Source organism: Cygnus atratus, chromosome 26 (genome assembly GCF_013377495.2).
Source record: "Cygnus atratus isolate AKBS03 ecotype Queensland, Australia chromosome 26, CAtr_DNAZoo_HiC_assembly, whole genome shotgun sequence".
Classification (NCBI taxonomy): domain Eukaryota; kingdom Metazoa; phylum Chordata; class Aves; order Anseriformes; family Anatidae; genus Cygnus; species Cygnus atratus.
In genome coordinates this window covers 1,764,285-1,789,703 of record NC_066387.1, presented here as the reverse complement: position 1 = coordinate 1,789,703, position 25,419 = coordinate 1,764,285, and the positions used below count along the sequence as shown (strand labels likewise).

Here is a 25,419-nt window from a genome sequence, read left to right as displayed (position 1 = left end):
GGTGCAGTCTTGACATACACGAGCGCTGCACTTAAAACCAGATGGTTACACAGCTGCCAGCTTCTTGTCATCCCCCGTAAAAATAATAATAAAAGGACAAAGAGCTCTTTCTATCTGCCCCAATTGAGCTGGGTCTCGCTTTCTTCAAAGCCCTACCTTTGGCCTTTACTCGACAGTGCAATTAATTACGCAGCTGAGCGGGAGGCAGGCGGAGGTCAGCTCCAACATCTCCCTCCAGCCGCGCCGCTCCGCTCCTCCGCCAGCCCCGACTGCAGTTTTTTTCTTTTTCAAATAGGGAATTGCATTTTTTTTTTAAACTGTTTTTTCTTATACTTCACCTGGAAAAGCCCAGAAGTGCTCCCAGCACCCCTAATATCACACCATGTCAAACGAGGAGCTCAGCAGCTGAGGGCAGCGGAGCGTTAAGTTGTTCTGATTAATTGTGCCACTGTTTGCACCTCCTCTGAGGACGAAGATTAAGTACAAGAAGAGGCATTTCTAGCACTTACGCAGCTCTACAGGACAAGTTAGATCCTTCCAAGGCACAGTGCAAAGGGGAGGCGAGGCGCTGCTGTCCTTTAGCTTCTTTATTCCCGGCAAAGCTGTTTGCTCACCTACCGACAATAAATCACGCAGCCCTGCCAGTTTTGTCGCTCGCTTCCAATTTTACCCAGCTTCAGCCGCCGACTGCTATGGGAACTTTCATGCTGAGCTTTCTGGGGACTTTAATTGTAATCAGAGGGAAAAAAAATACCGGAAATTGTTCCTGTCTTTATTTCTCAGGACAAAAAGGTCTGTACTTTTCTTAGTTGATAATAATCGTGTCTTTCCTGCTACGTTTTGCTATGGACCTAGGGAGACTAACACCACGAGGGAAAACACGGGCAAGCCCCGTGCCTGACCTCACTGCCTGTTTAACTCAAGTACTTTTCAAAGTTCTGCTGTGCCACCCCAAAAAAATTACAGGGTTATTTACAGCTGAGTTCAGATTCTTGAAAACACTGCATTCTCCTTCCTCACGCACAGTACCCACATGAACGCTCACCTTTTGGTGTCTAAACGCTATCTAAGCGACGATTTTAAAGCTCACCGAAGCATTGCGTTACGAGAAAAGCTACCAATCAAATCTCACCGTTGTCAGTAACCGGCATGACAGACGGCTTCAGGCTTCTATAAATACCCCGGAGGAGCTCAGTCATCAGAGCAGAAGTTAAAGAAATAAAACTCCTAAATATAAAAAACTTGAGGTACTCACAGAAACGGCTGGTTGCTCAGAAGCACGCGTTAAATAAAGCCTCGGGACATTCGCAGCGGCCTCTGAGCATCACCGCTGCCAGTAATTTGTGCCCAAAGCCTCACGCCACGTTTGCCAGGCTTGGCGAGGAGCTTCCCTGGGACACAGGCGAGGTTTCCAGGGATGGCTGCACCCACCGCCCCATTACCATCAGCGGGCTTGCAGCCTCCTTGTCCTGCCCACCGGGACGGCCCTATAAAACCGAATTTCCCCACCAGCAGCACTTTGCAGAGCTATGAATTTAGCGAGCTGAGAAAATAAAGAGGGGGAAAAGTTCTTATAGAGCCCACGTGGTCAGGGGAATGGGAACAATTCCTTCCTCCTGGACCACGTTGGAGCTTCACATCTCTCCTTCAGAAGTCAGAGCATCGCTCTTTGGACTGGAGCAGGACAGACGTACAGAACAAAGACCGTGCTCGGATTAATTCAATAAACAAGCCAGTAAAGCACTTCCCAAGGCAACCCATACACAAACTTACCCCTTGACTTCCTTGAAACTGGATTACTGGTTTTGAGGTCACAGAATCCTACAAAAACAAATAAAGGAAAAAAAAAATAATTAGAGAAGTCTAAAGCTCAGACATTCCCTGCAAAACAATAGGCAGCTTCATTTCTCAACTACTTTTTTTTTTTTTTTTTAAAAAGGAATGAGGTTCAGCGATGGACAGAACTCCAAGAGAAAACTCCTGAATTATTGATTTGTACCGAGAAAAGGGATAAAAGTGCAATGTCACTAAGGTTAGACTTCACTCTTGAAAGCCAGACTTCAAGAAGAGGAAAAGCTCTGAGACGATACCGAGAGCGTCTACACTGGGCTCCTTCCCGAACCCTGCACCACTTTTCAGGCAGGGAACAGATGACGTGTGTGTCTTCAGTGCTTATGTAAGTTTTGAGCTGAACAGTGGATATTTGAGGGGAAAACTTCTGACAGTGCTCGCTGTGAGAACGCACCAAGCACATTTTTTCCAAGAGAAAGCTGGCAGTTCGATGGGAAAGCAAACTGCGACTTCACTGCAAAACTCTGCTGCTGCGCTGCCCGTTTCAACAATCAGCCTCTTCCTCCATGAGAACTTGCCTGCGCTTCACAAAATCATACCCCAGTTAGCTTTAAAACCCCTTAAATGTGCTCGAGACAGAGAAACACCCCTGAGTTCAGGATTTAGTTCAGGATTTTGGTCTTTCTGCACCGTTGTGCTGTGATTTCACAAGGGTTTTCCAACCCTGGCTCTTATTTGAGGTTTCAGCTACAGGGAAAGAAGGAACGCACGCGATCCAAGTCACACCAAGTTTTCTTTTTTTTTTCCCCCTCCCTTAAATTTCAGGAGAATCGGGGCTGTGTTGGTTTTATTTCCTAAGCCCCGGGAATATCCCAGGAGATGCTGAACGAAACCCTCCTGCGGGCTGGGGCCATGCCCCCCGGGGCAGAAAAGCACGCCCCTGGGGATCCTGCGGAGAAGCCCCCCAAAGACAGAAGGCTTTCCCAGTTGCTTGCCATGTCTTTTAGAAGCGAACACGTTGCCACGTGTATCAGAGACACCTTTTCATGGAAAAAGACACTAAGGAAAGGTTCATGAGCTCAAAGGGAGCTGCCCCTTCTGCAGTCAGCGGCGGCAGCTCCCAAATCTCCGGCGCCGTCCCGGTGCCACGCAGGATCCCCCGACCTTCGGACGGCAGAAGCAGGCACCCACGTTTAGCAGCACAGGAGTTAACAGCCTGAAAGCCCATTACGTTTATCAGCTCTCGTAAAACCTTCCCCAACGCTCTCAGCCCAGGAGCGAAGAATCTAAGCCACAACACGTCGACGTTAACCAAAAAGAAAAAAAAAAAAATCCCCTAGCAAGAAAAATGCTTCTCCCACAAATGAATGAGCTCACGCTAAGACAAAGCCTCCGGAGCCTTTTAAGAGCCCATCCCCTGCAAGCGAAGAGATCCACATCACCCCCTGAATCCTCACGGGATGCTTCTGCCAGCGAGCAAAGGGGGAATGTGCTCGGAGCTGACAGCACTCGCCTCGCGTTGCAAAGGCAGCTTTACAGGCACGGAGCAACCTTTATAAAGACCCAATAAACAACTTCTTGCTCTTCGTACAGAGATCACTGAATTCCTTGAGTGCCACGACACCGCATACCACAGCGCACTGTTCATGGACAGGCTGGCCAGCTTTTTGTTCCCGGTGTCAGCGTGTGCTGCGCAGGGCGTCCAGAAATCCATACGAGCACACTCGAGCAAACGAGCATGCGAAACATTAAAAAAATCTGGATCGGAAGAAAAAATCCGAGTAGGGATCTTGTACAGCTCGTTAGGGCTTCGTGAAGTCCTGCGATTCATTCTGGAAAATTACTTAAGTGGACTAGAAAGGTAACACACAGCACGGCAGTAGGATGACGAGGCAGTAAGAAAACACAAGCATGCTCCGCAAATCAGGACAAGCTTTAAGTACAGAACTTATAAATCCCCTCATCTACATGCTAAACGCTTTGAAATGAAATGTGCGATCTCAAACTTAAAAACGAGCGCTCGTGCTCGATGGAAAACCTCAGCTTTGCTTTGCTGACCTCCTGAAACCCAGCACTTCATCCTCCTGCACCCTGGGTGCCCAGGGGCTCCGCGGTGTCGCAGCGGGGCCGGCGCTCCCGCGCGCACGCAGCCCCCTCCTGCAGGGCACCCAGGGCGAAAGCAAACGCACGCACCCCACCCTAATTAAGGATGTGATTTTCATTTCTTCTAACACAACTCCCTGTATTTTTGCGTGGACACCTTCACCCTGAACAAAAGCAAACAGATGAATCACGCTGAACCAAACTGAAAGCGTATTTCAACTCAGATCTGCAACTCCGCTGGCTCAGCTTTCCCAGATGTTCTCCTGCAGACCAATACCACCGTCAAGGGGCTTCTGCCGCCGTTCCCAAATCCCTCCACCACCTTCTGAAGAGTTGCCCAGTTCTTTGGTGATGCAAAGCAGCCAACTCCCTCGTTACAGCCTCCTAGAAGTCATGGCACCATCCTCTCTCGGGGAGGGCACGCTCTCTCCGTATTTCTGTTCTCCCTTCAACGCACACCAGCAGCTGCTCAGCCCCAGCGTTCACCAGCTCACGGGGCTCAGCACATCTTTGGTAAGCCAAGGACCCTGGAGAAATCTCAGTTAGGAGGCAAAACAAGGCAGAGAAATCCACCTGAGCAACCCAGCCACCTGCACAGGCTTTATTCCTTTGTGAGGCTCCCCAGGCACCTAAGAATAGCTACCGGCTGCTGAGGAGGATCAGGACGGAGGCGAGGTGACTGCTCTGAGCAAGAGACATCGGCCCCGGCCCCGAAGCCGCTCACCAGGCACCAGATGTGCTCCCCTGCAGCTCCAGCAGGGGGTTCAGGAGGATCTAGGGAGGTCCAGGGGGGTCCAGGGGGTCCAGTTCTCCGCTTCAGGAGGTCCAGGAGCGACCGAGCATGGCTGCTGGGATGCATGGGAGCGGAGAAGAAGTGTCTGCTGAGCAAGACCAGCACCTTCCCATGCCACGCGTGCACCGAGAGCGATCCGAGCCCGGCGAAGCACAGCTAGGAGCGGGAGTTGTGCCTCTGCTCTGCGCTCGCTGTTGTTTCAGCAAAAGGCTTCCTAACGGGGAGGTGAGCAAATCCTCACCGTGTCCTCGCTGCCTGCGAGCTCCTGCAAGGGGTCTTTAATAAACAAGAAATGCACCGAGCTTCCTCCCATCTTACCGTAAGAGAAAACGCAGCCTCGTGCTTTCCCAAGCTGCCGAGTCCTTCCTGCACCAGCCTTACCCACACCGAAACCTCTCCGGGAACAGCCGAACTGCGACCGCGTGGCTGTACCTCGCCGACGCCTACCCGCACTGAAACGATTGCTGTCCTGGAGATAACAGCAACGGTACTCAGCAGAAAGCAGAAGGCCTGCTGAGCGATGGAGTAAATCCTGCTCGCAGACACGTGCTCCCCCCGAGCTGCTGCAACGAGCCCGTCGAGCACGCGGCTGCCTGGGAGCTCGCTGCGATACGTCCGCTCGTAGCAGCCCTTCAAAGGGAGCCTGAACAAACCCCGGTGATGTTGGCTGACAAGGAACCTTTTTATCCTATATAAATTCACCTGTTTGCTACCTGGAAAGAGTGCTTGGGTGCTCCTGCACCCAGCGCAGTGCCCTGCCGAGCGCCCGCTGTATCCTGCAAAGCGGCAAGCCTGCGAACACCAGCGCCCTGCTCCCAGCTGCCAGCAGGAATCCAACCCCACCGAGTCCTCCAGCTACCGAGTTTTCAGAAGTCACGAGATTAAACCAAAAAAACGAACACTCAACCCCAAAGCCCCCCCCCCAACATTTGTCTTTCATTAGCACGTTGTTCTGCTCGTCATCCTCTAGCGAGGAGAGCTAGCAAGCCCTAACTCAGATTGGTAACAGCCCGTAAATTCAACACGCTAGCAACTCCTCGCAGTGCAGTACTCCAGATCCGACTCGTGGAAGCATGAGGAAGGAAGAAAGAACTAGGAAATGTCAATTAACCCCGCAAAAATTGCATGTAGAACTAACAGAGTGCTTTATAGGGCACGCTCAGACAAAGCTGCCATGAGGCTTTAAACACGCCAAGGGGAAAAGCTGGATGGGCAGTTCCCACCCAGGCACAGAAAAGTAGGGCTTTACAATCCACCCCATGATTTTGGGAACTGTTCGTGGCCCTACAGAAATCCCGGAGCGGCTCGGGGCACAGGGAAGGCGGGCTGGCCATCCGCCGTGCTCAGGTCAAGCAACCAGCTGGAAACCTCCCCGTTTCTTCAGGGAAACGCACGTAATTAAGGAAAACTTTGTGTCGAGAAGGTCGGTTGTGCATTTACTGGAATTTGTAGTGGAGGCAGCGTTATATGGAAAAAATTTGCCTATACTTAGTGCCGGTGTTTGTCTATTGCCTGGGATGCTGGAGAGTCACAAACGCCCAGCAAACAGAGGAAATGAAAGCTTGCCCCTATTTGTGTTGGAACAAGGGGATTCTTTGCAGTATTTAAAGCTCCTTGCAAACATTTGAAATTAGTAGCAAGAATACCGGTAAATACACAGAAAGCTGGGCATCAACCGGGCATTTTCAAGCGACACACGTAGCCGGTCGCGTGCGGTTGCAGCCGCAGCTTGCACCTGAAAAGCCAGCGACAAAAATGAGAAGGAAAAAAACTCCTGCATTTCAGACTAGCTCATGCCCCAACCTCCAAGTTCCTCTAACTCTCTGGTTACTAGTTGACGTGGAACGCGCTCTGCAGACCTGAGCACAACTCAGCAATTCAGATTGCCACTCGCTTGTTTGTAATACATCGCGCAGACTTTGAGACGTAAGAGACCAGAACCGAAGCAGATCTACCCGGTGCCTCGGTGCGACAGACTCGCAGGAGACACCGCAGAGCCCCAAAGTTCATTAGAAGTGGCAAGACACAGAAATCCCCGTGGAAATAAATACCTTCGAATATAGCCACAACAACTTCAAGCGCCTGTGCGTGCGCAGAGTTTACCGGTGCTCAATTACCAGAGCCGTCCCGGGAGACGCCGCGGAGACAAAAGGCTTCTCCCAAGACGTTCCACTTTCTAAGGCTTCTATTTACCTCCTACCAGAAGCACAGCAGTAAAAAAAAAAAAGCCTCCTGAATATTCTTTTTTATGTCCCATCTATTACTTACGGAATTAAAATACTGTCTCTCCCTGCAACGCGCCTTCCCCCTGCAATTGAGGCCTCCCGACGATCTCGTTTGAAGCCGAGGACGCTCGCAGGCTGCAGATGGGATCAAGTCTACCGAGACTTGAAAATTACACATCCCATATAATGTTTTTGACCTAAACTACAAAGCCTCCCAGACCTTTTTATGCTACACACGCCTTGGAGACAAGCTGCTGGTTTTACTATTCAAATACCACGTTCCCTGGGAAAGTCTTGGAAATCCTATGTAAATCCAAAGCTACCGCAGCAGGAGTTAAACTTCAGAGGGGTGTCACCGGCCGCTGTGCCAACGGGGATGCTCCTGGAGGTCTCGGGGTCCCCCTGCTCCTTCTGGAGATGCTCCTGGAGGTCTCGGGGTCCCCCTGCTCCTTCTGGAGATGCTCCTGGAGGTCTCGGGGTCCCCCTGCTCCTTCTGGAGATGCAAACCCCACCGTGCCCCAGCAGCCTTCGTGCAGGAGTGGTGCAGCACCGATGGGTGCTGGGAGGCGAGGTCCCTGCTCCTCGGGGAGCACCCCCCAAAATCACCCAACGTCAGCACCTGCTCGCTCCTCTCCTTCCCAAGATTACCCCATTCATTACTTTGGGGAGGGAAGGGTTGTCCAACGATGGAAGTATGTCTGCTGGGCACGGCTCCCTGCTCTCCTGCTCCTTCCTCCCCTCTCCAACGTGCAACAGAAGTGCTGGGGGTGAACACTTGAGTTTTTAATAAAAATAATCAAAAAAAAGGTGCTTTTGGTGAAGGTTTAGGAGTGGGAGACTTACCCATCGCCCCATGAACTGTGTCACGTATATTGCAAGCGATGATTTTCCTAAAATCATTAATGGATGCAGATTATCACTGCAGTATTACAGCGCCTACAAATCCTAGCATGGCGCAGTACAAGCAGCAGCAGCCCGATAAAGATCTTTTATGTCAGTCAAAACGCTAAGCCGTACGTTTTAAAGTTTTAATTGCTAGGCTGCAAAATACAGACTGGCTTCCTCTGCTTTAATTGCGTAATTTAAGTGAGCTAGTACAGCACAAATGTCACTTCCTCAGTAGTTTTCCCTAGTTTTCCCTTTTTTTCAGGCTCAAAAGCCACAAGTGCCCCTATAAGACAGAAAAGGAGTTGCATTAAGTGGTGGTTATGACTTGCAGTGGTCGTGGAAACTTGGTAAGGAAGCATCCTTAGCACATCGGACATCACTGCGCTGCCTGACCACGGGATACGCCAGCCCACCTGACATTCAGAAAGTTTGGTGAGCAAGACCCATGATTAAGTTAAAAATCTGTAGCCTAATCGAAACGCTTTGTGCCTGCAACGTAAAGCAGAGAGTCAGTCCCTACATGGACAATAGCTTGGATCAGCAGAGCAGAAAGCAATTAAACTCCTCTGTCATCAAGATGTCACCCCACAGGCACGAGAGCTGAGCTGGCCACGGAGGCTGCTCTCACGCACGCCTGGATCCCCTGATCTCATCTAATCCAGGTTACAAAGATCTCGCTGAACAAAACGCAGCGTGGCTGGGGACGTGGCCCTTAACCGCAGCAGTTTTTTGGGGACTTAAACCGAAGTAAGCCAACCCCGCTTCACCAGGCTGCAGGTAAGGACGAGGCAAAAACCCTCCGCACGTTCCCTGGCTGCACAGCAGCTCCAAACCAGATGCAAGGGAGCTTGCTCTGAAGGGAAACGAGGTGGCACGGGCAAAGCTCGGTGTGCTGCCTCGACTGCCGCCCGTCTTCCCGTGTCCTGCCTGCCCTCCCCGTCACCTCCCCGGGGCACGAAGCTCCTCCGTGGGACTCGTCTCTGAATCCCTCCGCAGCACCGGTGAACGGCTCTAACGCCACTCAGCCCGGCCTTACACGTAGGGGAGTTGAACTTTATCAATTTTATGCTCGAGCCCAGTGAAAAATCTCTTGTTTCAGCTTGGTAACTTCCAGTCAATCTTTCCAGGCGTGCTTCAAGCGAATCCTTGCTTCCTAGTGCAGGACCGAAGGGTGTTTTTGCTGATCCCGTATTCACAGAAATCAGCTTTTCAACTCCGAGGGACCAGGGCCCCGTGGCACGAGACGCAATACCCCGATCACCTTTAACACCAGCCAGCAAACACCGTGAAAGGTGGCTTTGGTAAGGAGGCTCCAACTCCCCAGCCCTCGGGACAAACCACACGCCGCTCGTGATCACGAAGCCCAGAGGCTCGGCTGGCACGAGGGGCGGTTGTGTTCCGCTAGGAGGAAGAGCCACACACGTGTGCAATCCAGGCGATGCCTTTCAGGAAGACAATTTAAGAGGCCCAATCGCTTAGAGAAACACAAGCAAAGCTCTCGTGCCACGTTTACCGTGGCCACCGGAAAGCAGGCGACCTCGTTTGGCCGCAGAGGAGCCGGCCAAGGAGACCCCAACGCCCACAGGGCCGCCTGCGTCCCCAAGTCCTCACTCCTGAATTTCCACGGCGATGCGAGAGCGGCGACCTGGGAAGCGCCTCCCAAAAGCAGCGATACGGAGCTGTTCTGTAATAGGTGTGCACACATCCGTGATCTGGCCGCTGAAACGGCTGCGAGAGCCGGCGGAAAACTTTCCTGAATGACTTGTTCCAGCTCAGCAAGCAGCTACACGGGAACAAAGGCAGGGAGTCAACGCAAGCCATCCAGAAAAGCACTCTTAAGTAAACCCTAAATGGACAATTAAGATGCAATGGTCTGTCTCCAAAGAAAATGCGAGCTTTGTTTTTCCAGACAAAGGACCTGGGCCGCGCAGAGAGCCCCGGAGAGCCGAACCTACCTGTCTCCAGAGAGGGGAGAGGTTACTGCAGAGACTGCGAGTGGAGAACAAGCCCTGGGGATGGGCAGGCGCAGCCCAGCTCGTTTTTAAGAGCCACAACGCTTCTGTTCTCAATAATGCTTTAATCCCCGCTTTTTAACAGCCATCAGCCGCTGGGTCCCACCACCAGGCGCCCAGCGGCACCGCTCGATGCGGCCACGGTGCTCCCTCGGGTCCGCGGGGAAAGCAGCGCAGACCCGCACCACACCGCGCAGCCCGAGGTCACGGGGAACACGTTATAAGAAAGAGGGAGAGATCAAAGGTGGTTTTGTGACACCGAGCGCCCCGAAATCCCAATTAACTCAGGCACAGCCACCCGTCTCCGGCGCTGCTGGAGGAGTCGGCCTCGTTTAGGGGCTGCCGGCGCACCTCCCAGCGGCGCAGCGCTCCTTTTTTATCCAGGGTTTTATTTTTTTTCCCCCCTTTTGCTTTTCCAGGGAGCTAAGGGAGACCTGCTCATTAAGCCTAGCAAGAGAGGCAATAATCATAAAGCCTCCGCTCTTTACGCCTAACGCCCGGTGCCACGAGAACCTTACAGCATCATTAGCCGGAGCTTAATCACTACAAACTCCCACCAATTTCACTGTTAACAAGACCGGGCTCCTCGGCGAGGTTTCACCGGCAGAAGACCGATGGCCAACTCCCACCATCTCCAAAGGCTCGCAAATTAAAGGTTTTCAGGCAAAGGGAAGGCTCACGTCCCAGCGTAGTCCCTGTGTGCAGTACAACTGTTCAGAGCAGTCTGGCAATCAATTAAAAACGTGGCTATTACGCAACAATTACCAAAACACACAATTCCTTTTTTTTTTTTTTTTTTTTAGCTCAATAACCCAGGAGGTCCCTTCCGCTCCGGTAGTTTTGACACAATGACGGCATCCCTCAGAAAAGAGAAGTTCCGTTTTTGGAGCAATTGCATTTTCTGGGGCCGTTCCTCATCACAGAAGGGTGTTCCAGACCCCCACCGAAACCGAGAGCCAGGAACTCCCGGAGCTGTGCTGCTGTAATTAGTCAGCACGGCGCTCTTGTACCAAACCTGCCCGTTCATTCAATGCCCCTGCCCGCCTCTCCGCCCTCCTCTGCCCAGCCCAGTCCCAAAAGAGGTCCAGCAGCCCCTTCCCCTTCCTGCTAACACCACAAATCGACAAAAGCCTGCCCAAAAAGTCACTGTAATTTTTCCAGAAAAGGTATTTCTTCTGTAAGTCGGACTAGAAGGTGAAGCTGGGATGGCAGAAGACAAGTTGGAACAACGTTCCTCAAAGCACCGGCACAAAGATAGTGCTGCGCTGGCAAGTCCGTCGCAAAAAAAAATAGGTACAGAACTAGAAGCGGGTTCCATTGTTTTGTTACTTGCAAGCAATTGAAATAGAGCTTGGGGAAAAGTCATTTTTATGTTAAATTAACGCCGCCCCCCCAAACCAGTCCTCTTTAAATACAGCAACTCTACAGCCACTGCTTATACCGGAGAAAAAGATGCCTTAAATTTAACAATTAAGCCAGGATTTAACTCAGCTCCTATGGCCTGAAACTCTCTCTTTCTTACCAGGTCTACCTTTCAGCACAGCTGAATCTGTTCGCAGATACAGCAACCACACTGCAAGTCGAAGACAGGATAGAAAAAGAAAGGCAAATATTGGTCTTTCTAAAGTGCAGGCAGAGGAAAACAAACCCTCTTAGATTTGTTTTTGGAACGCATGGGTTTGCTTTGAAACGCCATTTTCAACAAGAAACACCAGTCCACAAAGAAGTTTCCCATTCTGCCTACGCACAGTGGAAATATTAATAAGTTTAATAATTATTAAACCCTCTCTCAACAGAAATTCAGCGGTTTGGTTCAGCAGCTGCACACGCTTGCCTTAGCAGACAGTTCACAGAGCCCTTAGCCTGGCGAGGATCCCATTAAGACATCCCTGCTCGAAACTCCCTGGGTGATCATCTCACGCACGCAACACCGCTTGTTTTTTGCGGCAGGATTTTATTGTAGCTATCAGATGAGCTTGTTAAATTGGGAAAGGACTGGAAAAAAATAACACAACACAACAAACTGGCAGCAGGAAACTGAATCATCCAAAACTCCCAACTCTGCTAAAGGTGAACGGCAGTTCTGTTTTTCCCTAAAGGCTTTACTTAAACACTTCTATGAGCCAAGAACCATTAAGGAGTTTTAGATTCTCCGAGATTAATATTTTAAAAGCCATTCCTCTGGTACAAGACACCTTGAGAGAAGGCTTCTGTGCCTCCTCCCGAAGAGGAGGGAGGCTTGGGACTGTTCACTAGATGCTGGCGATGCGGTCACCGCCCAAAGGAGATCAGAAAGTTTCCGAGCATCCTAAGGAAAACCATTTCCACCGTGGAAAATCACTTGGGTCTATTTTGACAAAGTTGGGTCTGAGATGCACGAAGGCAGCGGTATGTTCGGTCCGATTTCCCCAAAAGGGTCACGGCGACTGCAACGCGTTTCCACTCCTCACCCCTCGCACCCTCAGTGGCCTTAAATTCGAAACCAACAACCGATAATTCCAATAAACTTGGATGAAAAGATTCAGGACGAGCCGCTAAATGTAGGAAGGACCACGAGCGGTTCCCTCCTGGGAGCAGGAAGCAGGGAGCTGGCTCACCGGCACGGATGCGCTCAGAGAAGAATATGCTCACCATGGACGTTCGCCCGCTCCTGGGGCGGTTGTGCTGCGTCCAAACGCTCCTCTGAGCCGAGACCCTGCACCTTTATCCTGCCCAACTCCGTCTTCTGAGCTCCGACGAGGGTCAGCAGCTGGAGAGGGCTTGCACCAGCCGGGGCAACTGCCGCACCTCCGTTTCCCCTACTGCCATGGGAACAGAACCCAGGCGCTTGTCAACAAAGCATCCGCCACCCCGGCCACCAAACCGGCACCGGCCACGCGAAAGGAGCTCGCGGCGCCTCTTCCTCACCTGCTGCCCTACAAAAGCTGCCTACAGGCAGTCCTTTACCTTTGTCCTTTACCTTTACGGGCATAAAGCGCACACATTCCCGCTGCCTTGGCCAGACTGAAGATGTGGATGGAAAGGCAGCCCCCGCGCTCAGAAGGCTGGCAGAAGTTACGCGGTTAAAAGGAAGCTTTTCCACAATCGGCTGCATGAAGTCTACGTACTACTAAAAGGCTCGTTTGTTTGTTTTAGCCTCTGAACTACACAAAATACCCCACCATTAGGAGAAAACTGTGCCTTCCCAAAATACGACGGGCAAGCGTGTCATGAGAGCGTGTCTTAACTCCCCCTCGTCCCTATCATAAATAAAACAATTTCCATAATTGATTAAAACGGCCGAGCTCTTCTACCCGAGGCTAGAGGCCACGCTGTGGGAGCGATGCAGAGGAACTCGGATCCCGATTCAGAGCGGAGCCTTGTTCCATCTGCCCTCCATCAGAGGCTCTCCTCGCGTGACCTTACAGGAAGCATTTCACCCCTGGGTCCAAGCTCCTCCGCCTGGGGAGCACAGCTACATTTCCCGCCTGGGAAACTTAAAAATAAATATTTTAAATTGCCTCCAATATACCTGCTTTACTGTGTTCTTCGCCAATCTGCGGGTTTCCAATTACTTCGATTTCTTTTTATTTTTTTAGGCTATTTCTCTTTCACCCATCGGGCGAAAAAGCCACCCAGACACAAAGAGAAGCTGGTTAATCGCAGCTAGGAAGCTGCCTGTACAAAAACCGCCAGCAAACGCGCAGCTCGGGCGAGCTCGTGGAAAAAATCTGTCAGTTTGGCATCTCAGGCATCACACGTAATGAAGGGATAATTCACCTTTTCAGCCCAAACCAAGGTAACGTGGCTTTTACAGCCAAGATGCGATTGGGAGCAGCTTCACCTGCCCTGCCACGTCGGGCTGCTGGTGCAAAGCCAGCTGAGAGGTTTCGTGTGTTAAAGCAAGCGATTAAACCCAGAGCAACGCCAGGTTACAACTTAGAAAACAGGACCGGTGAAATAGCAGAAGCTGACGGTGGTTTCTGACCTAGTTTTCACTGGAGGAGAGTCAAGGAGCTGGGGAGACCGAGGCGAGGCTGAAGGTGCTGAAATTCCAGCACAGGAGCTTCGGGCCGGCGAACGGGATCACAGCGAGGGCCTTAAAACAGCCCAACTGCAATGGGGACCGGCGGGGAGCAAGGACCCCGAGGTTTTGGAGCTTTTGTTTAATGGCAAACGATGTTTGGAGGAAGGAGGAGGGACGGGAGGGCTCGTGCAGGGCAGCAGCGAGGAGCGGGCTTGCTGCAGGACCTCGTGCCGGGGCCGTGGCGCCTCGCCGCTCCGGGTCGGGTTGTGGAAGGTGGGCAGGAGCGGTCTGAGAACAGCACGAGCCGATTCCTGACCGTCTTTCGGTTGCCTGGCTTCTGAGAAGGCGAACTGCGCTGCCAGACACCTGCGCTGCTTTGCATAACGAGAGAAACATTAAAACCCCCGATGCGAGGGAGGCGAGCGCCGCAGACATCGGGGTCCCGGCGCAGCGATCCCATCCGCGGGTCTCCTCCTGCTCCTCCCCTTGGCCAGCCCCACGGCCCCTCCAGGCCTCATTTTAAGGCTCATTAAGGAGCAGGACGTCGCTGGCCCGCACGGCAGATTTTTCAGCGACCTTTGTACCGAGCACAGCGTTACCAAGCTGCGAAGCACCTGGAGAAAAGCCGCTTTCCGTGATTAGAAGAGGGACGCTGCGGCTGTTTGCGTTCGGGCGCAGAAAACCCACCTGTCAGGAAAGCGAGCCATAAAAAAAAAAAAAAAAAAGGAGCAATTCTCTGCGAAGGGCAGCTGTGACGGCAGCGGCGCACTTATCGCGCAAGGCAAACAGGAGTGACGATCAGTTAATGAACAACACGGCCCTAAGGCTGGATCGGAAAGAGCGTTTTCTCCCCTGCAATCTTTTAATGAAAACCCAGCAATTCCAGCCCACCGCATTTGCTTACGAAAGCCCCATTTATTTTCGGCCCTGTGAAGACACCGCGGCTGATTCACTTGCCGATGTGCTCATAGGATGGCTTAAAGGAGCTGCTGAAACATCAGGGCGATCCTTATCTTCCACGCAGCTTTACTACTTTTCTTGCAAGAGAAAAATATAGAAAGGCAATTTAGAGATCAGATTGACTAACTCGTTCAACCATCCCGGGACAAATCTCACCTAACGCGCACGCTGCTGAGCCTAGGAAAACAAGCCTGGACCAGTTTTCTCCGTGTGCCCAACTCTGTCCTCTTGACACTGAAAGCGTAATTACCGGGCTGCCAAAGCTCTACTTAAGGCGCTCTTCAGTCGTTCCTCACCAAGTCAGAGCCAGCCCTGCTAAGCTGGAGTCAGCAGAGCCGGGATCCTAAAAGGATCCCAGAGAAACCCCACCAGCAACGCGCCGTGAGCCAGATCTCCCTTAAAAGCTGAAGCTTTTTGCTCTCGGGTGTCGGGGACGCCCAACCAGAGGTGCCCCGATGCTGGCTGGGACTCCGGGAACACGAGCGTCAGGACCCAGCGCTGGCACCACGGCGCTGCTGCGATTTCCTACCACCTCCCTACCTTCGTGGGACAATAATCGATAAAGTCAGCCCAAGCGCCAGCTTTCCCATCGCAGGGGGAATCTACCGATGACAAAAATCCAGCTGAAAGTGCTAAACGAACCAGCCACGGGGTTTTCTGTCGCGCCGTGACCCCTGCGCTACGTTACCGTCCCCTCGCACGTCACTGCCAGCACCTCCTGGCCAACGCCACCCTTCGGGGTGCTGGCTCCGTCCCGGCAGCTGCCCGGAGAAGCCGGCGCTGAGTTAAACGAGGTGCTCCCTTCCCCTCGGCAGGCAGCCGGCGAGAAGCACAGGCCCCGCACTGTTCCAGCCACGGCTTTATTTGCACTGCCAGGCTGGTCGGCAACAAACCCGCTCCAAAAATAAAGTAACAAACAGGAGAAGAAAGAACACACTCTTCTAAACTGGCAAAAATCTACCCCTAAAAAAAAAATCAAAAAAAAAAAATCAGATGTTTCTCCGCTCCCCGCAAGGACACCTGTGAAAGTTCAGGTTACAACACATGCCAAAAACGAACACGAAAATGTTTCAGATAAGAGGAATAAAAACATACCGCCTCTGCCGGCCACAGAGCTGCAGGAAGGCTCCCGGGTGCAAGCCCAAACGCCCCGAGAGATTTCAGGCATGAGGACAGAGAATCTCTTTGGCCTGACGGAGGGAGCCCGGGTGGTTCATTTAATTCCTGCAGGCGGCGTGGCCGCTGAGCCGGCACTTAATTGTCTGCCCAGAATTTTGGGGCTAAATGTAACAATCCGCCTGAGCTCCAGGTAGCTGAAGCGTTTTGCTTTCTTCTGAGGTTAGAATAAAAGCGTGCTCCTCCCTGCCGTAAATTTGGCCTTAATGATGAATAAAAGGCCTTTATGTTGTGTTAAATGGTCCTAATTGTACGAGAGAGAGCTCTGACCTGCAGGCAGCACCTACATGAGATAAAAGTGAGATAAACGTCCAGTGAGATAAATGTGAGACAAAGGAAGGGTCGCAGAGCCACGCCGGGCACTCCAACACCAAACCCTCGGCGTGGCCGGGCTGTTCCCTGCTGTCAGGTTAGGAAACCGAGCCAGAAAGTGTCGCAGGTGGCAGCGCAGTAATCGCGGCTGTGCCGTTTTGGTGGATTACGAGCAAAGTCCTCGTTACGTCCGCAAACGATTTCCACATCGAGCGCTGGAAAAAAGTTTGCGAGTGGTTGCAACCGAAGCGCGTATCTCAGGCAGATCCAAGAAATCCCATTGACTTTCACATAGCGTACGAACGATTTACTTTATCCGTTGTCTTCCCCCTCCCCATTTCCCAAATTAAACTAAAAGCTGCCTCGGGAGCGGAGCTGTGTGCTCCAGGACCCTCGGCCTGCTCCCAGACTCCGGGCTGGAAGAACTGGGTTAGTTTGGGTTTGGTTTTACCCTACGACGGCTCGTATTGTAATTTTCCTTCTCCTTCAGAAAGCCACACTTGTGGAACACAGACGAGCACCGGTGGCCATTCGTTACCCGTGTCCAAATTGGCCCAGCTCCGAGGGGCCTTGAATGGGAAGGATCCTCCTCTTCATCAGCGTCGGGGCGCACAGACCCACAGCAACGCGGAAGGACTCTCGGAAAACAATTGGTTTTCGTTGCATTTTGGAAAAAGAAATTCTTGCTTTTCGTTGCATTTTGGAAAAAAAAATTTTGCTTTTTTTTCTTTGCCTGCAAAGAAAAGAGAAGCACCAGCTACTTCCCCAGCGACCCCCTAAGGCCACAGATAACTGAGGTTCTGTTTTATTACCGAGCACCTTCCGTGTGAGAACGAAGCAGGGTGTGGGACCACCCGGCTGTGGCTGCCCCGGCGAGCCCGGCCGGCCGCGAGGTCGCTGCCACGGGCGCCGCAGAGCTGCTTCCCAAAGCAAGCGGCCAGCCGAGCTCCTACGCGCGTCTTAAGGGACTATTTCTGGGAGCACGAGAGGTTCTTAATTCCGCGGGGAGGTCACGATTCGGGCTTCGCCGGCTCCGGCGGCCGAGCGCCGTGGAAGCGCGGCCAGGTGCCGTCAGCGTTTCCCCGAGCGATCTGAGCGAAGCGGGGACGCAGGAGCTGAGGGTTCAAAGAGCTGCGGGGCCCCGGCTGTCGTCAGCAGCGCGTGCATCAGAGGCCGCCGAAGGAAACGCGGCCGCCCCGTGACTCGCGGCGCCCCACGCTCTGACCCGCGTGAACTTCTTCCCGGCTCCCAACCGCTCTCGCTCTGAATCACGCCTTTTTTACGCGCCGGGTTCGGGCCCGCGTGCCGCGGCCCCACGAGCCTGGGAGGCGCTGAGTCGCGGCGACCCGACGGGGCCCGGCCACACCACACCTCCGGCGAGCGGCGGACGCCCAGGGAACGACTTCAAAGGCGCGGACCTTAAGCTCTGGCTGCGAGCGAGGGCAGCGCCCTCCCCAGCCTCCCGTGGCGAGGTGAGCCCAGCGCGGCCGCCCGCCTCGGAAGGCTCCCAGCGCACAATTTCCGCTTGCCCAAGCTCAGGCAGGGCGGAAAAATTTGCCTCCTCGCCACCCCACCCGTGCAGGGCTGTGAAAAACAGCCGCTCCATCCTGGGTCTGGAAGGGGAGGAGGGATTTTACGGCACCGTTTGCACGGAGCTCGGTCCCCTGGAAGAGGTAAAGCCGGGCTCGGGCACCCGGCTGGCTGCCCCGGCGCCGGGGGAACGGGAGCAGAGCCACCGCCGCACGGGCAGGGGTGCGTGGAGGAGTTGAACCACAACCTTCATCCTTTGCATACCACATGGCCAATTTTTCTTGTTATTCAGACGCACTTAGGCCTTTTAAATCTCACGGCGGCGAGCTGCACAAGTTAATGACGAGCGGCGAACGTTATTTCCTTCCACCCATTTATCCACGGTCCCGTCTACCAGGAGGTCTGGACTCGTTTTCGGTATCGAGCCCAGCCTCAGCGCACCTCTCTGCCCAAGTCTCCGCTTCCTTTTGCAGTTCCCGAAGCCTGTCCTACCTGCTGGCCACAGGGAGGCCAACGTACTCTAGGTCCAAGTCGTTATCGACTTCTTCAAGCCTTGGAGGAACTCTCAGACTTACTGGACACGGCCCCGTCCTTCTCTCTGAAGGCAGAGCCAGTCGTGTCCAGCCCTGAACATCCTCAAGTGCAAGAAAGCTTCCAGCTCCACATCAAGCACGGTAGCTACAGGCCATTAAAAGGCTGCTTCGCCCTCAACCAACGCTCTTTCCCGGGTGGATTAGCAGCTCTTTAATTTCCAACATGGGCATTCGCTGGGTTTTCCTGGCCCGGACTCCCCACACCCAGAGCCTACCTTTCTCACAGCACGTTTTTCCCCGCGCAAGGACGAGGGAGAAGAGATTTGTCCCCTGCCATCTGCGTTTCCTTGCCCTTGGTGTGCTGTCACCGAATGGCAGAGCCCAGCTCGTCCACGCTGGGATTGCCCCAGGGGAGAAAAATTCCCTCGTTCCCTTCTTTTTGGGGACTGCGGGAGACAGGAACACAGCCCGCTTGACTTGCTCGTGGAAACAGGGAGCCAAGAACAACTGCAGTCAGCGCCGGAGCTGGAAAGGTACAACAAAACTCACCCAAACATAAAGTCTAGACACTGAAATGTGGAAATATGATTCAAATAACCACAACTGGCACGCAACGGATCGATCGCAGCCCATCGCAGAACGGGCCCTCAGTGAGTAAGAGCACAGACCAAAGATTAAATTAACGTCTTCCACTTCGGTTTTAGAAAAATATGGATCCTCTGGGCACCGCGACACGGAGCGAGCTAGCGTTTCTTCCGTCCTGCCGGGCTGTTTGCTGGGCTTTTGAGTAACGCGCCTGCCCTTGCTAAACAATGGCAATTAGCTGAACGTGCCCTCCCAGCTCTGGGCCTACACGAAGCAAACTGCTGCGCCAGGTCCCTGCCCTATTATCGAAGGGCGGCCTATCGGCTGAACGGCAGGGGTCTCCAAATAGCCCTGCCGAGCAGCCGAGAGGATGTTTGCACCGACGAAAGCTAAATCCTACAAGGGTTTAGGCGAGGTGCTGCTTTTAGGAAGTTTCAGGGCGCTCGCTAATCCCCGTCACGCGTGGATGTAAACCCAAAAAGTCCGTGTCTGCCATTAGACCCGCGGCACAATTCGGAGCGGCTGACGGAGCCAGCAGCGCAATTCCAGCCTCGCTTGCAGCACCAGGCAGGGATCAGGCTGGGAGCCACCGGAGCCAGCCCTCTCCCCGCGGTGACCTACTTTTCCCGCGGGAGGCATGCCCCGGGCCCGCAGCCGGAGCCTCGGTGGGCGGCTGCAGGTTCCACGCACGGCTCGAGGAGGCTTCGAAGCAAGGAAAACGTCTTGGTTTGCCCCAAAAGCCTTAGGCTGAGGTCTTCTCTCGGTCCCGAAAGGCGAGGGCAGCTCCGGTGCTGCGCAGAGGGTTAACAGCAGTCGGGCAGGCAGGCCGGGGAAAGCTGGAGGTGGGCAGCTCAGCGGAGCCGTGCTCGCAAGCGGTGACCTCCTTTCAAGTGAAGCAAACGCTGCTTTCTTTAAATTAAAAAGGCACTAATCCAATGTAAAGAAAGGAGAGACCGGGCGCGCGGAGCGGTGTTTTTCTAGCCTGCCTTCTCGCTGTAGCTGCGCGCAGCGGGTTGGGTTTTGGACGGCTGCTCCCCCGCTGCAGCGGCGATGCACACCGCCAGCCTGCAAGGCAGAGGGGCCATCCTGCTGCCTCTTGTAACAATTCTTAAGGAGAAAAGGAAAAAAAAAAAAAAAAAAAGAGTCAAAAGGCGATGCTGGGTTACCACGGCGTGCAAAAGTTGCCTGCTGTACACTGGACGTTTCCAAGCAACACTTGAGCTACTGCAGAAACTCTTATCAGTAAACGCAGACTCCTTTCCTGGCTAATGCATCTAGGTCGAGCCCAGGCACGGCGGATGGAGAAGCCTACCGCCGGTGATGTCTCCTCTGGAGGCACCCCGTACAAAATACCAGCGCAGACGCCGTCAGCAGGCGCTTCTTCTCATCAGAATTAAGATAGCTGCAGATAACGGTTCCCCCAGAAACGGCATTAACCTTAATTATTCAGAGAGAACTCGAGCTCAGCCTCGGGGGGTTACAGGACGCCGAGCTGAGGACCGCTTGCCCCCGAGCCCAAAGAAGGCAGCACGCTCCCCGGCTGTGGTCACAAACCGAGGGTATTTGGTGTGGGATATCCCAGGCTCGCACCACCTCCCCAAAGTCCACCCGGACCCGTGCAGCCACCCCGTCCACTCAGACGCCTCCTCTTGTGCGTTAGCAGCAAAACCCCTAAGTCAGCCAAAACGCGTTCTCCTCCCGCGGATTAGCTGGCACACACGAGCACGAGCGTGACGCATGCAGCCCGTCCCTTCCCACCTCTTCGACACGCACAAACGCCGGGGATTTGGAGACGCTCACAAGTCACAGCCAGAGCCGGGCACAGACGAATCGCTCAGGAGGTAACGCGGAGCAAGCTACCGAGACCCCAAAACGCTTCCCCAAATCAACCACACCAGCAAGAGGCCCTCGTGCCGTCCCCACAGAGCCAGCACCGTGCGAGCGAGATCTTTCAACAGCCTCCGAGCTCTGCCAAGTGGTGCTATGACAAAGCCCAACTGGACAGGCCAGCGAGATTCAGAAGCATGATGCCGTAGGATTGCCCACTGCGGCCCCACCGGCCCCGAAAGGGCACTGCACGGTGGGCTGACTGCTCCCTGTGGGCACCTGACATGTATTTTGTCTGACCTGCTTCAGAACAACTTTAAAAAATGATGAATTTCTACCTCTGGTGCTGTCCGAGTTCAGTAAGAAACCAAGCACGGAGCGAGCAGACCAGGAGCACAGGTTTAGCCTTGCAATCACCGGGATCCAGCTGCTGGATCCATTGATACGAGTGCCAGAACACTCCTTAAAAATATAAAAATCTAAGGGGTTAATCTTCGAGTTCGCTTCCCCCAGAGCTGTTAGAGAGCAAGAAGTTATTAAAGGCCAAACTCGACCCCTCCGATTAATCGTGCCCTCTCAGGGCAGACGATTTGCTGATAAAAAGCAGATCCCATTTATAAAAAAGCACCCTCAGTCGCAGGGATTCTGTCACAAACTTTCTATTTTCCCCTGGCAGGGCACCAATTAGACCTACTTCTGTAGTCTGCTACCACCAGTACAAAAAAAAAAAAAAAAGCATAATGGGTTTATAATTTGCCACCGAATCCCATAGCAACTGTACGTCACGTTGGATGTAAATTACAGACAATTCTTCCCCATGCAATTTGAAAACTATAGAGATGAATCTCTAATTTCGGCGGATCTAAATGCTATATGGTTGAGGGAAAAAGCTACCCTAAATCACTGGAAGGGAACTGCCCCGGGCCGAAGCGTTCCTCGTGCACAATGTCAAACGTTTCTTTGTCCCCTGCCTTCCGAGGGGAGGTGCCGCGGCCAGGGCGGCAGAGGAAGGTTCCGCGGGAGCGCGGCGCGTTCTGCGTATCCCGTCCCGTTTGTGCTGATGGCCAGGAGCCGTACGTGTACGACGAGCTTCCTCCCCGGGCAGCCTCCCCCGGGCTGATTCATCGAGTCGTGTCACCGGCTCATGTTCCCGATGTCGTAACAGCTTCAATTCTGACGGACTACGGCATCGGCGAATTAATAGGGCAGGAAAAAACAGGTTACAGGAAAAGAGGAGTGATGCAAAGAGCCTGCAGATAATTCAATGAAGCCTGATTCAAAAGCCATCTTGTTCTTCTCCTTCTGACACCTGCAAGCGGCGTTCAGCTCCCGAGCCGGCCCGAAGAGGCACGCGTTGCCCTGCAGACCCCGCGGCGACAGCAGGAGCCTTCATTTTCCCTTCGGTGCTTGACACGCGGCGAGACGAAGGCACCGGGAGCGATCTGCTCGGAAAGCAAAGGCTGGAAAAGCCCTCGCAAAACCCGGCGGCTTCCAGGGGTCTGCTCAACCCCAGGCTTTGAGGGAGAACTTTTGCTGGATTAAGGTGCAGGGAAGGTGACTCGGAAGCCGCGCTCGCCAGACCACGGTTCCGAAATTCGCTTTGGGAGAGCCCGGGGGCAACGTGCTTCGGTTATCTCCGCCTGGCCCCCAACAAATATTTGTGCACCTGCCAAAGTTCACCGGCGAACCGAGCGGTGGCTGCGGTCCGAAACATTTCGTGCAGCAGGGGCAGGGAGGAGTTAGCACGGGAGCACTGCTCGGCTGCTCCCGCATCACGCTGACCGCGGCGGGGATGCCGGAGTCCGTCCCCCCCCCCCCCCCCCCGACCGTCCCAAAAATCAGGCATCCGTAGGGCCCCGCGCAGCCTCCGTCAGCCTCACACAGCTACAAATACAAGAGAAAGGTGCGCGGCCGCCGTCGCGTCATTTCTTATCAAAAGCCATCGTGCAGGCTCGCTAGCTCTGCTCCTTAAACCACGCCACCCGTTTTTTAGATAAATGAGTAAAAGTCGGGAAATTCCCGGGTAAGGGTTCCGGGAACGGCCGAGATATTTCCACGCCAGCAGCACCTGCCCTACGGCCAGGCCCGCCACGTCACTTCACCCAGGGAGTGCTTCATTCCCCGTACCGGGGACCCCAGGATGCTGCTAACGGGTGGGAAAGAAGGAAAAGGGGAAAACGAGGCAGAGGCACGAGGGGTTCCTGTGCCCCTCGCCCCACACCACGAGAGCTGGGGGCAAACCAACGGGGACGGGAAGAATTTGTGCCTCAGTTTTTGGGGTGGAGGAGTCGGGAAGCCTCGACGCAGCCCGCGCGCGCGCCCGAAGGGATGCGGAAAAGGGAAGGGAACGGCGGAGCGCGTTCCTTGGAGAGCCAGGAGCTGCTCTGGGCCGAGGGACGGGACCGGCGCCGACCGGGGCAGCTTCCCAGCGCTCGGCCCGCAGCAGGCAGCGCTCGGTTTCACAACCGCGGGGAAGCGGTTTCAGAAGGCTGCAGGTTTCACAAGGAGCAGATGGGTGACCTCCCACAGGGTCCCTTAAGAAACCCCGCGGTATTTTTGCTACGAGATGACTTATTTTTTTTTTTTCGGGTACCCTGCTCTCACTGGGGAAAGACCTTCCATGGAGCACAAGGAGCACACATCCCCACGATCCGGGCCACCTCAGCGGCAGCCCCACGCTCTCCGAACGCCTTCCTCAAACACCGGGCACCACTACACCAAAATCCGCCGGTTTTTCCTCGCTGGGACACGGACGGTTTGGCAGGGACCCGAGCGGGAGAGACTCGGGAAGGCAAATTTTGCTCCCCCGCAGCCCCGCCGCCTGCTGTGCGCGGGGCACAGCCCCACGCCGAGCGCTCCGGCACAAGGGACACTAAAACCAAGTGGCAGCTCGCCCGGCCGGGCGATCGTTTTTTGGATTATGTAACCCCGAGACATTATTATTAGACCAGGAACCAACTCGAGCAAGCGACCGAAGACATTCCCCCGGCTGCTCCGGCCGCCAGACAGCGCCGTGTCGCAGGGATCGCGCTAAGGCCGCGGCGCGCGGGGCCGGTCGGGCTGCACGCGCGTGGACCGGAGGCAACGCCAAGCCCAGCGTTGGGTCCCGGGCCGTGGCACCGCGCCGCCGTCACTCACGCCGCCTCCAAAACCAAAGCGAGGAGAAGCCTTGGAGAGTTTTGTGGGTTTTTTTTTCCCCCCCCACCACCCGTTTACCTACTGCAGAGCAAAAGCTAAACCGGAGCCCGTGAAGGTCCTCGGCGGCGCTGGGAGCAGGGACGTTGGACGGGCCGGAGAAACTGTTTATAGAAGAAGGGCAGAAGGAGCGCGCGTGTGTTTAACAGCCCACTAATTGTGGCGTTATTCACTGCCCAAACAAGCCAGCTCTTCTGCCCTTATCCTCTCCTGCCCAGTTAATCACCAGCAGCCTCTGACTATTCCTCTTTTGGGTGGCGGGGAAGGAAGCAAAGTTCATTAGTGGCCGTCGGCCACCAAACGAGCCCGAGACCAGACTTCATTTAGAAAATAAACACCACTATTCATGCGCGACGCGGACCCAGAATAGCTTCCCAAAATATTTAACGCAGCTGCCTGGAGTCTTCCTACTCGCCCTCCCCCAAAAGAAAAGGCTCCCCTCACGCATACGCCGCATTTCTCCGGATTTTTTTTTTTGTTGTTAATTTTCATTTTTCAGGGAGGGACAAAAAAAAAAAAAAAAAAAAAAGCTAACAACCCAGTCCGTCCGAGTCACTTTTATTGCTCCCGAAGTCTCATAATGCCGATAAACACCCATTAAAATATAAGTTGATAAACCCTGGAACAGCAATTACCTTCGTCCTCATGCCGAGATTGCCCAATTCAGCGCTGTGATGTAACCAACACCCGAAATTAAAAATAGTGTTGTGACAACATATGGTTTATCCTACAGAAGCTGGCAGGCAGGAGGCTCCTAATGACAAACGGGTTAGGTTCCCAGCTTCCCCCAGCTCCCTGGCAAGGTGAGGAGACGGCTACAGCCACGCTCCTCGCGGGATCGGAGGAGAAAAGGGGGGGGGGGGGGGGGGGGTGGGGGGGGAATAAAAAAGCACAAAAAACCGCACTGAAAAGCACAGCTTTCTAATTCCTGCCCGCCCCATCGCGGCGACAGATGCTGAGCGTTTCCATTATTCTTTATTTACATGACCAATAAGCTCTCTGGCCGCGTTTCAGGGAAATATCTCGGAAGAGACAATCTGGAAATTTCAAAATACGGCCCCGGCCCCAAGCCGCCCCCCCCCCCCCCCCGGGAGCACCACACCGGGCTGAAGGGGGGGGGTGTGACAGCGAGGTGGGGACCCCCCAAGAGGGACACCAGCACCGGGCGGCCCCCCCCAGTCGCTGGGGGGGCTGAGGCCGGGTTCTGGTAACCCCCAGCACAGCTCCGAGGGGGGGGGGGGGGGAGGGGGGCACAGCCCCGCACACGCTCACCGGTGTCACATACCGGGGGGGGGGGGGGGGGGGTTCCACGGTCACTGAGGAGAGGGGACGACGAGAGCCCCCCCTCACCGGCAGCCCCTCGGTCGTTTACCGGGGGTGGCACCGAGACGTGTGGTGTCGTGTGTCCCCCCCCCCCCCCCAAGTCACGTCCTGGAGGGGGGGTATATGGCCCAGTTCCGCACAGCAGGGGGGCCACACGCCA

General features: G+C 54.2%; 1 protein-coding gene across 2 annotated transcripts in view; it reads right to left on the bottom strand.

Moving 5' to 3' along the window:
- The window catches only part of ELL (elongation factor for RNA polymerase II), a 52,652-nt gene that overhangs the window by 26,264 nt on the left and 969 nt on the right, over window positions 1-25,419 (bottom strand). For both annotated transcript variants that reach the window (XM_035569801.2, XM_035569802.2), the window contains exon 2: window positions 1,774-1,821. In XM_035569801.2, coding sequence (XP_035425694.1) covers window positions 1,774-1,821 — 48 coding nt within the window. The remainder of the gene's footprint in view (window positions 1-1,773; window positions 1,822-25,419) is intronic.